The 18,502-nt window shown below is 36.0% G+C and overlaps 1 protein-coding gene across 1 annotated transcript; it reads left to right on the top strand.

Annotated features, from left to right (window-relative positions):
- The first annotated feature begins 1,478 nt into the window (after positions 1–1,478).
- On the top strand, positions 1,479–13,776 carry LOC143451651 (uncharacterized). Its single transcript, XM_076952351.1, has 16 exons — positions 1,479–1,623; positions 1,778–1,903; positions 2,098–2,268; positions 2,370–2,459; positions 2,628–2,750; positions 3,039–3,110; positions 3,326–4,308; positions 4,390–4,720; positions 4,816–4,894; positions 4,980–5,119; positions 5,764–5,851; positions 5,935–6,080; positions 11,836–11,922; positions 12,567–12,826; positions 13,452–13,622; positions 13,705–13,776. The coding sequence occupies exons 1-16, from the start codon at positions 1,479–1,481 to the stop codon at positions 13,774–13,776; spliced, it is 3,084 nt and encodes a 1,027-aa protein (XP_076808466.1).
- Positions 13,777–18,502: the final 4,726 nt, after the last annotated feature.

The raw sequence follows: 18,502 nt of genomic DNA, 5'->3' as shown, positions 1-18,502 counted from the left end.
TTAGAAATAAGATCATTTTGTAGAATGCGTTTTGCCCCGAGTTTCTTGAGCAACAGCTGCAGATCAGAACAAAACACAACGCTGTAAAGCTCCACAGGCGCGGATGTACGTGGTGGAATGCCCTGGGGCTCATTCATCAATAAAATTATAATTTAGGCACATATTCTCCAAGTTTAGCTTTATGGACTTGGTCTATCCAGCTGTTGGTACTGTTCGGAAAAGAATTGTAAATTTAACTTAACAGCGTCTGTTTGAAAATATTAAAACACCGATAATCACCGTAATATGACGTCTTACGATTGTAAAACACTGTAGTTAGTATGTGATAGCATTTAGGAGGGAATATAATTCTGGGAAAAATCCTGCAAACTAAACTGACAAAGTTTAAAGTGTGCGTTGTTGCTCCGTCCCTCCGTCTAGCGGTGGTTGCAATTCAGAAATGATTCTTAATTCACTTCAAGAAAATAAAATTTAAAATGCAGTGCTTGCTGAGTAAAGTCGACTAAAATTAACATAACTCGATACAGATGACTTATTTCAAGTAACCAATAGGAGAGCGACAAGTAACATGTAATCCGGTCAACCACACAAAGGCAATGAGACGGTCATCAACAGTATGTCAAGAAATCAAATAAACTGACAGCAACGGTTCATAAAACAAATCAATTAGAAGCACAAATAGCGACACAACAAAACTGATCTATACGGTTATAGCAAAACCCACCAAACCGGCAAAGTAAAGAAATATACCCTCATGTAAATATGATTTAATAATATGACATATATTGATCATATAATATTCCACCAAAGTGAACTAGGTTTCTGTAAAAATACTATGTTCGCCACCAGGCAAAATTTAAGTAACTACAGGTGCTCAGCTGGTGAATTAATTCCTTATGAACCAACATTTCGCAAACCCATGCGTGTGAGCTTCGTCAGGGCCAATAGGAGAATAAGAAAGTTGCCAAAGTAAGATATATTTCTGAAAACTGCAAACATGTAAAATTACCTGTAAATAAAATTATGTTACTGTAAGTTTCGTATGTGAGTAATATTATCACAATAGAATAATGATAATAGAATACGGCCAGGATTTGCCAGGAACAGATACTTTTGACGTCTTCAGATATTTGAACGCTACCGAAGTAAGACAAAATAGTCTATTTGAATAAAGCATATGATGCTTCCAGTGAAATATATTTCGTATATTTGTATACGGGTGTAGAACAATGTGGTCTGGTTACCTACAACAACAGATAATAATTAAATTTCCTTTCTTAAAAGTGAGAGTCTGCATGAAATTTGGTAGACAGGCAAGGGGCAGAGATCATGTTATTATAAAAGTAGCTCGTATGTTGGTAGTTACGTTAAAATTTCAGGTTCAGCTTCAGTATTTTTTGAAAAACTTTTACGTCATCAAATTAATTTCGACTAGGTGTATATAACATAAGCTAAGATAATTACTGCAACGTTGAAGTATGTCGAATCCAGAAGAGCAAAAATTGACCGAAGATAAACCTCAACTTGTACAACCTGATAACAATGAAGAGAGCTCATCAGGTGAAAGTGATGAACAACCTGGAACATCACGTGCTGTTGCAATGCAAGCGGGGATGCCTCATGGTGAGTAATCTGAGATTAAAATGTTTAAGTCTTTGTCTTTGCTATGATTAATAATAGGAACCTTTTAATAATTAAAAATAGGAGCTTTTGACGTTTTCCTTTAAATTTGATGAAAAAAGAATTTTGTTTTATTTTTCCTTTGCTTTAAATCCAGATTCTGCAGATACAGGAAATCAAGTCTTGCAAACAATGGAAAATGCTGAAGCTTCTCAGAGTGCTTTAAGTAGAATCGATCCAGGATTGATTGAGCTTGCAAACAAAATGGCTGAAAGCAGAGCGGGTAAGTTTTATTAAGACTAATTTGCTGAATACGTAAGTACGTAAATGATTGTGAATATTTAAAATACAGCTCACAATTTGCATTTGTCGTAATATGTTTCAATAATGTATTGTTTCTGATATTGATGATGTTCAATGATATTCTGTTTTGATGCCTTCTTATACAAGATAATCTTTACTTTTACCGCAAATCAGGACCAGTTATGATCATTAATGCTCCTAAAATTTATCACCACGACGAAAGGCAATACCAACATCACGATCGAAGGCAGTATCAAGACAAAAGAAAATATAAGGAAATGGATATCAGTGATTTAAAAAAAGGAAAATCGACACAAAGTGCAGAAAAACAAATAAAATCTTTAGGTAAGCAATATGTAATACCGTGCAATGTTTTGTTAAAAAATTTTATTTTATGAGATTATTTTTTGAGATTCTCCTCTTGAGCTTACCACATTTTTACCAAGATTTTGCAAAAAGATTTGAACCAAGAACTGAGCAGCAGGAGTCGGCAAATAATCCCTTTGATCTTCACCAATTAAACACCCAACCACAAGGTGCATATTTGATGCGTTAACATTTGGTTAAAATCTGATCCAAATATGCCACTTTTGTATTATCTGCCAACCTGCGAAATCTTTGCTTAGATTTTTTGTGTTTCTATTTCATACGTTAGTTATTTCATTTGTACGTATGATAATATATGCTGACACTTTCATTACTAGATCCACTTGATGTGACTCATCCAAAGCAACCGATCGAAGCAAATCCACATGTTGAGCCCCACACAGACATCTCAGAAGTGACCAATCAATCCAATGCTTTGAACATTGAGACACCTTCTACAAGTAATGATTAGATTATAGAAAAAAGCAGTCAATACTGTCTGTGTACTGACTGTCTTTCTTACAAATTCGACAGTCAATTAAAATCTTGATTGATCTAATTGTCCATCTTGACAACATCTGGAATCTTTGCAAATTATCATGAAGTAGCTAAAATCAACGGTTTAAATTTAAATGAAGTTTTATTTGAAAGTTATTATTCGTTGCTTGCAACTAAAGCTTCATGTTTTATATAATGTGTTCATATCTTTGAGCAAACCGGTTTTACGCAACCTAAACAACTAATTCCAGCATCAAATTCACAAACTGAAGTACCAAGCACCAGTCCCTCAATCGCCAATCTACCAACGACTTCATCTGCAGGTATTTTTTTAAAGTATGTTTGGAAAATATAGATGTCAAATATTTGTAAGGGATCTGACGCGAGAGTCATGTAACATATGTGCAGCATGGCACTTTTTTATTTCTGCTATCTTAAATAAATTAAGTTAAAAATTTCAAACATTTCTGTATCTAAATATTTCAAATATTAAAATCTCGCAATTATTATTTATAATCTATAATATTAATCTTATCAGACCAACGAATACTAAAAAAGCGAGAGGAAGCTATTGGAAAAGTTTTGCAAGAGCAAAATAAACGCCGTGAAAATGACATCCGTCTACAAGCCGGAATCGACGTCTCAGTAGCAGATATTCCAATTGTCCATCCAAAGTACACTAAAGTATCTTATTTCCGTGGAAAAGCAGTTCCTAAACATGAAATCTATGCCCCGTCAACTGGTGAACCTGATACATTTGAGCGGGATGAGGATATTGAATTTGAAGAATTGCTGAAGTCCAACAATCGCTTTACCGCCTTCATAGGTTACCCCGGATCCGGAAAGACGACTTTGTCAAAAAGATTAGCCAAAACAGAAGAATACAAATGTCTTCATTACAAATTTATGGAGATGCCTGTTGGCAAAGAGGTCAGTTTCCGGAAGCTAATTATGGATAACATTTATCCGGATTTAGACGACAGCACTCGAGAGGATGCATGGGAGTGGATCAAAGAAAATCAGAAAAGTTGTCTTCTACTCTTTGATGGTCTGGATCAGGCGGAGTGGTCATTTAAAGACAAAGTACCCAAAGTAAACTATGATACTCCCCAAAGTGTACCGAATCTTTTAGCCAATCTTTGCAATAAACAATTCCTTCCAGACATTAAGCTCATCTTTACCTCCAGGCCCCACAGCATTATTACGCTTCCTGCTCCACTACGTCCAGACTCTACAATCTTACTTGGTGATCTGCCCCTTGACTCTATGAAGGAACTGTTTTATTTTTACGCTGGTGCTTCTGCCGACAAGCTTTGGAATGATCTTTCCCGAAATGCTAAAATTGTTTTTGCACTTTGTTTTAACCCGCTGTTGCTTCAGTTAGTTATAGCAGCAGGTTTGGCTCCTACAACACAAATTGGAAAAATCAGCACCACAACGCGGGTTTTTGCCACAGTTTTGGAGAACCTCAGATGCAGTGACAATGCAAAACACCAAGACATCACTTTACTAGTAAAGCAGGTGAGAGAACTGAACATGTTTCTGTTTGCCTAAAATAGTGAGAATGAACAAGATCATATTATTAATTGTTTTGTGTTGCAGCTCAGTGAATTGGCCTACAAAACCACAATGAGGTCTTCAGTTGTCATCACACGAAAGGATCTCACAGAAGTGAAGCTTGAACCAGACGAGATACAAGATATCGTCGTCGGCATTTACGCCCATTTTGCGGAAGTCTGCCGTGTGTTTGATGGCCACGTGAAGTATTACTTCGCCCACCAACTGTATCAGGAGTTTTTCACCGCAAAGTTTATCGTTAATGAGCTGCCCATGGATAAGTTTAAGCACCTTGTTTCAAACGAGCTATTTTCCGAGGAGAAGTGGTCTGTTATTAGGAGATTTGTTTGCGGTCTGCTCATAGATATGATGAAAGGTATTATCAGGATAGTAGTAATGTGCATTTTAAGTTATGATTTACTATTAAGCTTATTCAAACATGAAAATTGTAAAATATCAACTTTTCTTCAGATTCCAGCATCAGCAAGATTGCTGCAACTGGGCACGATCAACCAGAACGATCGTGCTTGTCCTCACCTCCTTTCAACAGGTGAAGTTAAAAACGTTTTTGTTGTTCTATAAGCGGTCTCATACTATAGGCAAGAAAGAGAAAAAAGCAATTATGACATTTTCAGACAAGATGAGCAGGTAGAGGAGCAGATTTCACTTACACAAGAGCCAGCAGAGGAGAATATATCATCTCCAGAATACCAGTCATCATCCTTACTTTCGCCTAGGTCTACAGAACAGCAGGCAGAGGAGATGGAATCATCCGGTTTGTACCATAATGTTTTTTTTAGATTTTGCACACATTTATGAAAAACATAATTAATAAGAAAGAAGATGTGAAACATGTTGCACATTTTGTTGAATCGTTTTCACAAAAAAACTTGATAATATACAAACATCGTGCTTTTACCATTTGTGCTGTTTGTTTAGTTATGCTTCCGTTAGACAACTTGCCGTGATATGCAGGAAGGAAATGTCCGACAAAAATAAAAGTTGTTGTAATAATTTGTTCCTGTTCAAGAAGCAGTTTCTTTATTAAAGCGCTATTCATAAAAAACAAGCTTCCGGTGTAACACTCGACATTTTCTCTACTATTGCACTCACTTAACGATCTTTACTTTACTATTACTTAACGACCGGGTGGGTTCATTGGGCCAAGGGTGCCTTTTACAAACCCAAGCGTTAGTGACTGCAGATGTTTTCAGGTTTTCATCAATTTTCTTTCAGTCCCTTATATCTTGTTTTCGAATCTTGGAGCTATAATTATGTGCCGTTTGATCATACAGTAGACATCAAAAAAGGTTTTTTTACGCAAAGTGTTCTATATGCAAATACCTATTTTTGTAAACGTTTAGCCATTATGCAAATATTTTCTAAACATGAACCGATCAAACGATATATTTTTTGCAGATTCCAGCATCAGCAAGATTGCCACATCTGGACACGAGCAGGGAGACCGCTCGTGCTTGTTATCTCGATGTTTTTGCTGCCTTAACAGGTAAAGTTTAAAAAGTTTTTACTGTTCTATAAACGAGTTCATATTAAACATGAAAGAGACAAAAGCAATTATGACTTATTCAGACAAGATGATCAGGTAGAGGAGCAGATTTCACTTACACAAAAGCCAGCAGAGGAGGAGATATCATCTCCAGAACATCAGTCATCAGCCTTACTTTCACCTAGGTCTACAGAACTGCAGGCATATAAGAAGGCAACCTCTTCATCCGGTTTGTACCGTTATGTTCTTGTTACAGTTGTTGTTACTTGTTCTTGTTACTTTGCAAATGCTTTTGCAGAGTAATTTCGTACAGTTTTCAAAAGTAGCAACGCTCAACGGTACCAGAAACTCTGTATTATATAGAGCAGTGCCAAATTGTATAGGACTTGGTACAAGAATTTATAAGCTACGATTGCAAGTTTTATTTACTTTGACTTACGTTTATGTTCATCGTTATAAAGTTATAGCTTGTGTTTTTCTCGCTAAATTGGATGAGTTTCGTATCTATCGGTGATGAATTATTCCGTCGCAAGGGTCATGATATTATGGCACTCGCTCCAACATGACAAACTTTGTCAATATGATGTTCATTGAATTGACATCCCTGTAACTTCAAATTCCACAATAACACTACAATAACGTATCCCTTCAATCACATGTTTTTCGTTTTATTTCAAGCCTTAAATATGAGGAACGAAAAATTGTGCCGACGTAGGTGGTCGCAAGGACATAAACAATTACGATGATAATTACCACAAATAAAACATGCAAATGTGGCCTCGCAGGCTAAAACGTGCATCACAATAATATAATGGCAAAGAATAACATTTTATTTCAAATGGTATCGAATACAAAATAAATGCTCATTTTACTAATTTTATTTTCATTATAAATCAATCCTAAAGTACAACGAAGCATATAGCAAAGGATTTATCAAAACTTCAAAGGTTTGGTGGAAACATCGTCTCTAATGGTTACTGTGAAAATAATCAAAATAACAACAAAGTCACGTGATCGATTCATTGTTGTCATTTTGTATCAAACTGATCCAGACCTGCAATTGATGAAGTTAACTGTAACTGCCACTTACACAACTGTTTAAAATTTTAGTTATACTCTAAAAGTAAACGTTGCGAAGTTAAGATGGACACTATTACTGTTAATGAGGTATGAAGATTATGTGGCGTCTGAATTATCCCGTCATCACCATAGAACAAGGGTAATGCTAAAGCCGAAACTTGTGGTAAAGTACCGGTAATAAGCATACATGTGAAAAACCTACGTTTTATGTCTGACTAAAACTTAGTAATATTCCAAGAAAAGTTGCCGAATATTACGGCATGTTTCAGTGCATAAGAAACATAGCAGGCTAAAGAATTTAGTAGGATGTAAAACAAAATATGAATAATTTTCTGACAAGTTTTAGTGCAGTAGTTGGCCTATGTATAAGCTACGGGTAAACAAATTGTCGTGTAATTTGCAACTACAGAACTACATTTACGATCCTTTTTAATCATTTTTGCCATTTTTAATCATTTTTGCCATTGCCATTCTTTTTAATCATCATTGAACATCAATTTTTGCCTTGCTTTGTCTTTGCCCACAATTTAGGTGACTGTAAATTTTAGCACACTACCGTCTAACAAATTGCAAAACTTGAATTTATAATAGATGTTATAACCGTCAAGCTAAAGTTCCTGGGTTACTGCTTTCAGAAATGTTCCAATGTGAAAGCTCTGCTCATATTTTACAAAAGCTTTTATGGACATTGTTTTTTTAGGTCCAAGAACTTAAACACAACTGCATAATAATGTTCATCGAAAAGTGGTTAACATTTAACACAAAGTAAAATGACCAATTAACTTACTTCCAGTTATCATAGGCTGGTAAAATTGGCTGTAATTAACCATAAACACATGACTGGACGATAATAGTTGCCTTCATTTATCATCTTCTACAATGAGTCTTTTTTATAAATTAGATGTGATAAAAGAGAGATTTGTTCTTGTGGAAGTATTACACAGCATGATGATGTCATTAGATATATCACCCATGCTTGTTGCTGTGCTACTGCTATATCTGTTTAAGTCTGATATGCTTGGCTTAGTGCACTAGCCTTGTGGAGCTCTAGAACTGCCTTTGTCTCACTTAGCATTTCTTAAATTGTTCTCATAACAGTTGTTTCCATTTGTTGTTGCATATATTGAGTATAACTATCAGCTGAAGCTCTTAAATGTGATACGCTAAAGTTAAAATCATATCTTTGAGTTGAAAAGGCATTGAGTTAGATAACTTTGGATGAACAGGCTATATTTCTAGCTTGTAATAACCCATTACTGAATCAAATAAATAAATCACTATGGTGTTTATGTTTATTTCTACTGATAACAATTTTTTCACTAATGTTGAGATAATTAGTGCTAACTATGCTCTGGGAAACAAAAAGAACACTTCAGTCACTATTACTAGTTTACATGAATTTTATTAGGTTAAGTTTCCTTAAATTATTTGAATCTCCATTCAAATGAAGTCAAGTTAATGAGCTTTAACTGTATTACAATTTCTACTCGAACACTGATACAACATTTTCTACATTACTTGAATGAATAGATTTACACATATCTATTTGGGTGGTATAAAGCTCAATATTGGGTACATTTATTTTCGCACATTGCTTGTAAGTGCCGTGGCATTAACTGTAATTTGTGCATTGTCATTTCCACATCATTCAACACAGCCAGTCCATAAATGTCATTTTTGTGTTGTATTGTATACAAAACAGGCCTTACTAAGCATGAACCCAATGCAAGAACTGATAGTGGGCATTTTTTGCCAATTTGAAATAACTTAATGTAATAATATTCATAACAACGTTAACCAAATATAAACTCTTTGCAAATCAGCTCTCATCAAAGCTTTGCTTTGTGATATGTTTTCACCAAGTTCACATTCTCTTTCGAAAAAAAGTTAAATAATAACATCGATAATAACACTTCGAGAACAAATTGAGAACACTGTGATCTGCGATTTCTGTTTTGTTACTATTTCTGTTTTGGTACTAAGCAGCATGTAGCCCAAGTTGGTTAAATCACTGACAATGGCCTAAGACCAGCCCTGACAATAAATATACATGTACTTGTAGTATGAAATGTTTCTTTTGTCAGTGTCTCATTGTGGCAAATGCTGCCAAGTATACAATGTTTACTCTGTTTTAAAGGGCAATGATTAACATTGTTACAGTAATATAAACAATGTCCATTGCCAAATCATGTGATCACTCTGTAGTTGTTACTGGAGTAAGAGTCAGTGGTTGACTTTTGGGTTGACTATTGATCAGTTTCAGAATTGTAACTGGTGGTATAAGCCGGTTGATTTTCATCGGTTTTGGTTTGACACACAGTTCACTCAGGTCTGTTGCAGTTTGATAGCATTTTTCTAGCAGCACAAGGTGGTCTTCACGTCACACAAATGCATGTGATGTTCGTGGTATGGTTGCACCTTACTATAGACATCGTGTTTGTTGAGCATGTCTCTGAGGTTGAGTGCAGATTGTGGAAGAATACTTCAGTGGCTGTTTTGCGAATGAGTTGTCATTCTAAGAATATAAATTTCATTAAATGTAAAATAGAGAAAAAGCATTGCAAATTAAATAATAATTTACAAGTTTTTGTGTCACAACAGGAAATCATTTATATTGCCATTTTGCTATATACAAGTATTTTGACACTGAAAATCACAACTAAACATACTAGCAGAAAATTAGAATAAACTAATTTGGAGCATACGCACTGTTATTCATCTGTATAATACTATAATACATGGTTTGGTCGCAATGTTTCGATTGTTTTTTCAAAAATTTGGTTTTGATACTCATAAACTGATTCAGTACTCCTCTACTTATTATTACAAAAGCAATTACAGCACTACTACGAAAGCAAGCAAAACCTGTTTCTGTTTAGTTTCTCCGCCAACAGAAATTAATATAGCTGAAATATGGTTTAGGCTAACACTTATGTTATTTTACACTGGCCACCCCTACCAACTCATGTAAAAAAATGATAGCCACCATATGGTGTGCTACACATTTATATGCAATAAAGTCGGCTTTAATATGACAACCCGCTTTATATGACCGTGATGATATAGTCCCAAATTTTGCCATACAAATGTCTCTGTTTACTATGACCTGTGTTTGAGTATTACGACCACTTTTTCAATTTTATTCACCCAATGTTTCTTTGTCAATTATGCAATGTGACAGGAATGATTGTGCCATGTGAGTTTTCTTTCGCATCATGTAAGAAATGTATGAGATTTTAGAAAGTTTAGTCAACTTGTTTCCGACTGTGTCGATACTGCTTAGTGTGTGGTGCTGTATCAGGCTTGCAGTTGTGGTTATTATGACTATTCCAATGTTGTGACCAGAATGGTTTGGTCCAAAGAGAGTCATAATAAGCGAAGTCTACTGCATTAACATGCAGTGTAATAATTTCGTTCATTTCTCTTTGCTATCATGGTATTAGAAGATAGTTTTTACACGACCTCAGAGATGATTCCCCACCAATCAAACATCGGTTATTGAGCAAGACTTAGTACAGTTCTCAGAGGTGAGCAATACAGCAGTACTATAGTACCAAATTATTTTATTGCGGTACTTTATTCAGTACCGATACCATCGGTACTTTTAGAGAACAGTACAGAATCCCTGCACTGAATTACTTTTTTCTAGAAATTTAAGTTCGTCCCAGTGCTTGGTACTTCTAAAATGATTACTTCAAGGTTTTCAGAAGTTTGCTTTTTAAAATTTCATTTTAATTGAAACTTGATTTCAATTTTAGTGTTTTTTGCTCTTTTTTAATCTACAAATGTCTAATAAAGCGGCATAGAGTGAGTTCACATTGTTTTTGACCTGAAGTAACCTTTAGCGGGGCCATAATATCAGCAAAAGTTGCACTTGTAACATGATCCACTGTACGAAAAGTAGTTTGGTACCCAGTACTGGCAAAGTACCGGACTACTTTTTTGAAATAGTACCAAATACCGGAACCGTTGGTACATGTTTTGCCGATGGTACTTTCTACGTACTGAGTGCCCACCTCTGACTGTTCGAGATCCATGTACTTTATAATAAAACGGTGTCATGCACAGTTTGCTTATTATTTAAAACAATGCATTGTAATACATAACCGTTATAAAATAAAAGATCCTCTAGCAACTGCTCTTAACATGCAGTCTTAAAATATTACTACAACCAATTTTTTGTTTTCAACATTATATATACTGTGCCTATTTCGGAAACTACACTTTATCAAATTTGTATGAAAATATTGTTTTAGAACGTTAGTAATCAGCAGCAAAACGATAAAATAGTTGTCTGTTTTATGAGCAGCCATTCGCACAGTTTGGTAAATCAAAAATGCAACTTCAGTAAATGGCATCCAGTCAGTTAAAAAAATGCAAATTTAGCAAATCAGCAAGTAGGCTTATATGCAAAAAAATTGGCAATAGTTTTATTTAGTACATTTCACTGCATTCTAGCCTACAGTTACTTGCAAGCTATTTTGTATAGGCAGGGTTGCCATACCGTCCTTATTTATAAGATTTGTCCTTATTTTAAAGGTCCGTGTCTTAGAAAATATGTTTGTCCTTATTTCTAAGAAATGTCCTTATTTTCACTTTCGTCCTTATTTTTAGGGCGGAGGTGGGCACTTTTGTCCTTATTTTGGGCATTTTGTCACCTTTACGATACCATTTTGTACCAAAGAGATACCAAAATTATGAACTTGCAGATAGTGTCTTGCTTTTTTTTTTTTTTTTTAGGAACATTGGTTGCTTTCTCTTGTTGTACACTGGTTAAGGTGGTATTCCTCGTTCATTTTCTAGTCGTCCTTATTTTTGAGTTGAGACTGATGGCAACCCTGTGTATAGGCCTAGACTATATTTGTCACCTGTCAGTATTAAGCTTGATAACATTTTATTTCCAGATGTTGCTGAGAAGAGGAGGATTTGGACAGAAGCACTAAAGTCACAGCTGGTACGATTTGAGAAAATGCAGTTCACAGATTGGTCACGTAAGTTTATTTTCTGACTTTGTCCTAAATCTGCGATTAAATGAATAAACTACATGTGCATGTTATGCATTATTTGCCACAGACATGCATTATGTGCAGCAGAACACACATTTACGTTGAATTTCAAAACTTACCTTTACTTGGCCTAGTACAGTAAGGCTGCTGGCAGACTGGTGATGCTCTGAAAATATTTGTGTGATAATATTTTGTGAAACTTGATTGAAATGACATGTGGCCTATTTAGCCGGGAAATATTTCCACATAATCACTGGTAGATTAATACAACAGCCTACTAGGCCAAGTAAAAGTAAGTTTTGTCATTTACATGTCTATTGCAAACATATTGCCAGTGCTAGTGTACAGAGCCTAGCTTAGTAGGCTGCCGGTAATTCTGGTGAAAATATTTACCGGCTAAATAGGCCACATGTCATTTAGATCAGTTCTGGTTGTTGTATTAAGTTTATCTTCAGTTTAAAATGCCTGCTTCTTTTTTTAATTCGTTCCAAACAGATAATTTAAAGAAAAGTCAGTTTTCGCTTTCAACTTGACTTTGTAGCTTAAACATGAAAAATTTCCGTCTTAAATTTATTTCTATAACGCGGCGAACTACAACCGGTAAATAATTAACTATTATGTTTGTTTAGATGACGACCAACGCAGATATATTTCGCTTTTATGCGAATTAAACGAATCCAGCGACATGGAACTCTTCAATATGGCGTCACTGCGCTTTCCAACAGAGATGATTCTGGATCTATTGAAATTGTCATCATCGGAAGTCGCGATCTTTTGTGACGTTTTAAGGAAACAACGAAATGATTTAAAGAAGCTTGGTCTGAACAACTGCTTCTTCCCTGGTGATGTGGAAAGATTAATTTCGGCGATCTCTGAGATGCCTGGAAAGGTTTGACGATTTATTCAACTTTTTATCGTTTGCTTAGAACAGCATATGACGTCATCATCAATTGTTTACATTTGTTTTTATGACGTCATAATGGCTAGTACGAAGATATTTTTCAAGGCAGTTTGTTGAGATTACTGGGCAGTGTAGGTCGGATATTTTGTGCTAATTTATATAAAATTGCAGAATAATTTTGCGACGGTTTAATGATTACTTGAATCTACAAGGAATGTGGAATCTGCGATAAACTTGGTCGCTTGAAATTCCTACTTTTTAACGAAAAAATGACAAAATTTTGTTGGATCAGTTTTAGCCTGGCATGTACCGGTTAATTTTTGGGTCAACTGAAAAGTTTCATTTTATTTAAAACTGAAAATATTTTTGCAAACTTATTATCAGGATTTGTTTCTACAACTAATACTCGATACCGGTTTTAATCGGCCGCTCAAAATTATTTCTATTTAATTCAAAAACCAAGAATTTGTGTTGGACCAGTAGGCTAGGCCTAAATCTGACCACATGGTGCTGGTTAGTTATTAACCAATTAATGGTAATATTAACTTGTATGTAGTAATATATTAGCTTCACCAATACACCAGGTTGTAGTTTACAAACATTTCATCTGCAGGTAAAATGGTTGAGAATCATTGGCAACAAAATCAAAGACATTCCAGGACCAGAATTTTTTGCTAAAATTGAAGAAGATCTGTGGATGGTTGATTGCTTCGAAGATGGAAGATTCGCAAATTCGAGCGAGATTCAAAAAATTCAACTCGTCCTTGACCAGCTTCATGGCTCGGTATTCTTTATATCTTGTCATGTTTGTGTCAACTTGAACTTTGCACAGAAATTTAATTTTTAACCTAATTTTTAATTTATAGCGGTTGGAAGTTTATGTTGGTTGGGATGACGAAGGTAATGACGTCTATCTCACTCCGCGCAATCACTGCTGACGTAATAATGGTAAGTAGGTTTCATTTTTAAACAGAAATACATTATTTACTCAAATTTATAAAATTCCTTCCACACATCGATTCACTTTTATAAAAGGAATTGCGTCGTGGCCGGGATTCGAACCGCGGACTTCTGCAACATCGAGCGATCGCTCAACCCGATGCGACATCTACAGATTTATTAATTCATTGATAATATTGATTTATATTTGTACATAAACTAATAGTGATGTCATAATTATAATTGTTAGACATGCTTATTCAAATAAGTATTCACTGCATTATGTTAAATGGTGAATTTGCTGCAATGTTTTAGATTTGCTGATTATTGTGATTTGAAATATCCAGAGTGAGTTTTGTAGAAATAAAATTTGTTGTAAGACAGAAATTGGTTTTGTGTCATATTTTCAGCGTCATATTTCTGCCCAAGCGTTATAAGTAAGTTTTTATCATCGCTAATTGCTTTGTAGAGTTCAGCTCTAAATTGCTTATATCTGCTCAAATCTAATGCGACTGATGCTATGGCTTGTACGCCAAAGCATCTGCCTCGAATGCTGCCTCTACCTTGTAACCAATGATTAACAGAAATATAAGCTACCAAAATTTTTATATCAACTTGACGCAGACAAATAACAGCAGTAATATTAATAACAGCACGGCGTGTAGTTGGGGCAAGACATCAAACACACAGAGTTATATCAGGAGATTAGCTTCCTGCTGCAACTTTTGCTACGAGTTGTTCGGCTGGAAATTTATGAAAACAGTCGATGTTATGCGTTCCTGAGATGCGGAAAGAAACTGCGTCTTTGCTTACACTCCGTGCTTATGACAACCAGGTTAGCAACCAGCAATGTTCCCTCTAATTCTTCACGAGTCTGAGCAAACATACTAACTCCCTGAGCGGTCCTTGGACCACTGTGGGCAACATCAGACGTGCCACGTGCGCACTGTGGCCATTATTATGCGTTTATTTTGTTTTCACTTCAGGTAGAATTTTTTTCTTGTGCGCAGCACAGATTTTCTGTGCGCGAAAACCGTGTCAGCAGTGCGCACGCGCGCAGCTTATAGGGAACATTGGCAAGCAGTGAGGTATTTTGAATCGCGTTGAGAAGCGGGGAAAATTGTTTTAAAGTCCCCTTTAAAATACCAGCGTCTGCTCACTGTGTAGCCCTATCAAAATGCGGGGAGTGAAAAAGTTTTGCTTGTTACGCTTGATTAAGTGCTTAACGACTCGAGATGAACTGTATGCTCTATTACTCTCATATTAAGGCAGGGGCATTCGAACGCGCTCCTATTCTTTAGGAACGATCTCGAGAGGTTAAGCAGTTTATTTGTTTATTTGGTTTGAGCTAGGAAAAGCTCTTTTGTCAACGTTGGAACGGAACCACGCCCGCGCTCCCTTTTAGGGATTATTCGCTCTTCGCTATTTTTTTGCACAAGCAACGCTAGGTTTAAGGACTGCTGTAAGAACATCATTTTATGTAGTGACTAAAAATTATACCTTTGAGACTAATTCAACAACAAAACGGTGAAAAGGATACAACTTAATACGCAACACAATGCACAGCAGCACGTCAGAACCTTGTTTTAGAGGTTCGATATAAACGCTTTGTTTTTAAGCTGACATCATTGTGTCGAGAATCGTAAGTTTGTCGATGTTGTGCGTGATCTACTTTTGCATGAGACGCGAAAGCGATATTTATCGTGGGCTTTGTGCAATCTGATATCACTTTAACAGCTTAGCAGCGTCACTGCCGTACTTTCATACTCGGTTTATGGTTGTATCAATTGTTATAAAAGGACGGTTATGACGACACGACATCAACATCGTTTTCTGATATTACCCAGCTTGGAAAAAACGGCAAAGTGGGCAAAGAGCCGAGTGCAGATGTCGCATTTCAATAACATTTACGCAGAGAATTCATACAGATAAAAGCTATCGATGGTTTGTGTGCATAAAATGTACCAAAAAGTAGTTTGCGAAATAACGTAATTTGTAGCAAACGTTTGTAACAGGAGCTCCGTTACGTGATTACGTACGTTGCGTAATTATTTATAATTTCGTGCAACATTAGCGAGCACACACACTTGGTATAAACCTATTTAGATGCAAATAAAAACTCTCGAAACTCGGCGGGGTCCTGGATGCATAATGATTGATAAGTTTGCTTTTGTAACACCTCAAAAATTTCCTCTTTCAGTATGAGAACTCCAAAGACATCCATTGCGGAGCGGAAGTATCGACCAAAGCTTCTGCCTTTTATGTGAGGTGCAAAAATAAAAAATTTTGCGTCCCTCGCGTTTTGGCCTAGATGTGTTACCGGCCTTTTCTTATGCTGGTTCGAATAGACCTGCAGTTAAACTATAGAATTGTATTTGATAAAATAAAGGGTAAAAACAGGCACGTCTGCTCACAGCTCAGGCAACGGTAGAGTGACACGTTCGCCAACTAGCCAGGCGCAATTACAAACATCAGCGCCTCCGGCCGAAGGCAGAAACACAAGGCACGTCAAACGAGAACAAAACACGTAACAGATGGTCAACCAGCCTTTAAAAACATTCAACTTTCTACGAAATTCAAAATATGGCTTCGGGAATGGGGCGATATTTTCTGCCTTAGCGCAGGGCTGCTAAAACCTAGGTTACGCCGCTGTTTCAGAATAACTATGACGTGGTGACAATGGAGCTCCACAATTTAAAGTTGCCTCAGAGCTAAAACATCATCATCATCATCATCATCATCATCTGCCAATGGCTTATTGGAGTCTGCCTCGCGTCCATCGTAACAAAGCGACTGCTTTGCATGACGTATACACATGATGACGCGTGATGACGCATGACGTATACACAGTGGTGAAAACAAACCGGAACGGTCCGGAACACAGTTCCCGCAAATGAGTTATTGCAGGTACGGTGCACCTGCAAGGGAGAAACGCCAAGATGTCAAAAAGTGATAAGTCAGTTAGTTAAAGTAGAAAGTTAAAAGTTGTGATACGAAATGAAACAAAATTTTCCGTGTAAAGTTTTTAATAGATATTTGCACCAAACGTAGTCACCGTTTTATAAACCAGCTCAGGACCAGAATTCTTTTACTCTCAACGACCGTGTCAATTTATCTTACTTGTTGTCTTGTTTTTAGCACCTCTTGTTCAAGAGTTGGGGAACCCCCTTTTACGAAAGTTGTGACATGTCCCACCTTGAAAATAGGTCCTACTCCTTGGTTATGGCTGCATTTAATAGGGTCAATATTTTGTTTCTCAGATAAATTTTGGAGTCTATCATGACATATGTTGCAAACACAACACTTCTTGTCAAGATTTTTGAGATAAATAGCGCATGGTTATGCCTGCATTTACTAACGTGGCCTGACAATTATAGCAAATATCACAGCTACCGCCAACTAACGGCTAATGCATTCCAGCTGTCAGTTATAGTAAATTCCCGCCCCACACAGGAAGTATTTAGACCTAAATAGTTTTAGTAAGTCATATCATATAGTTTGGAAATAATATAATTAGGGGAGCTATTAATAGGAAAGGAAGATAAAATTTTTCGAGAGGTAGTCTGCTCAAAACATGTCGCAAACGGCCTTTTATTAAAACATCAATTGCTATTCTTGCACTTAGTGCAGAAGTGCACCGTCAGACTTTTGACAATCTGTAAATTCGAACAAAGTTAATATTGTTGGAATTGGGGAGGAATTTGTTTGACCGTCAACACAGCGTTGGTTCTGGTGAAAATCCAACAAAGCGCCAACAAGTGGGGACTAAACCTACAATGAATCTGTTACCAAATGAATCGTTACTTAACAATAAGAACGAACATCAACGGGAAGTTTCAGCCTTTCTACGTATTCATGTTAATACGCAATTTTCTTGTAAATTTTTTTTTAAAATATTGCATTTTATAGAAAGTTGGTTGTTGATTTATACATAGTTTGATGTAGGATCTACTTGACGTCAGAGGCGGTATTACCAACGCACCCCGCAAGGATTCAGTTTCTCGTAAGTGACGCTTTCACTCACAAATTCCTTCCGAGTTGTACCGGAGTGCTTCTTGGAAGGATAATGAGGTTTAGCGGCAATATTAGCAGTAATATTTACAGGTTCCTCTGACCCCACTTAAGCACATTGCAAGGAAGTAGGCTGCTTAGGGAAATATAGGAAAAGAAAAAATATATAGATAGAAAATATATAGATATATAGATATATATAGATATATAAATAGATATATAGATATATAGATATATATAGAAAAAATATAATATATGAATATATATGACGAATGCTTCAAAACAGTTGTGTCTTTGATGTGGTTAACAGAAATAGATAAATCAACATTAAAATGATGTCTTTTCATAACTTACAAATTTTCCAAAATCGTTAAATTTAGCTACGACATTTTTCTAGTGGAGTAGAGGAATGGTTATATTGCCACTTAATTTCCCACATTCAAAAAGAATCTAAAAATATAAGACTTCTACAAGCAAGTGCGGACGAAATTTGACACTGAGGCGTCAATTTTAACGCACGATAACTTTCGTACTGTACCTTATGACTTTGTTTAATTTCCTTCTGTAATTTTCACTCGTAGCTGGTAAAAAATTAACTTTCCAGATCATAACAACAAACGAGCTCTTTTATAATTATAGGTTGAAAAGTTCTCGTTTGCAATAAGAAACTTACAACTAGACACTCAGAAATTGTGGTTTATAAAATAAATTTGA

This window comes from Clavelina lepadiformis, chromosome 4 (genome assembly GCF_947623445.1).
Source record: "Clavelina lepadiformis chromosome 4, kaClaLepa1.1, whole genome shotgun sequence".
Lineage (NCBI taxonomy): Eukaryota > Metazoa > Chordata > Ascidiacea > Aplousobranchia > Clavelinidae > Clavelina > Clavelina lepadiformis.
Note: the sequence above shows the minus strand (reverse complement) of the source record. Positions and strands in the feature narration are given on the sequence as shown.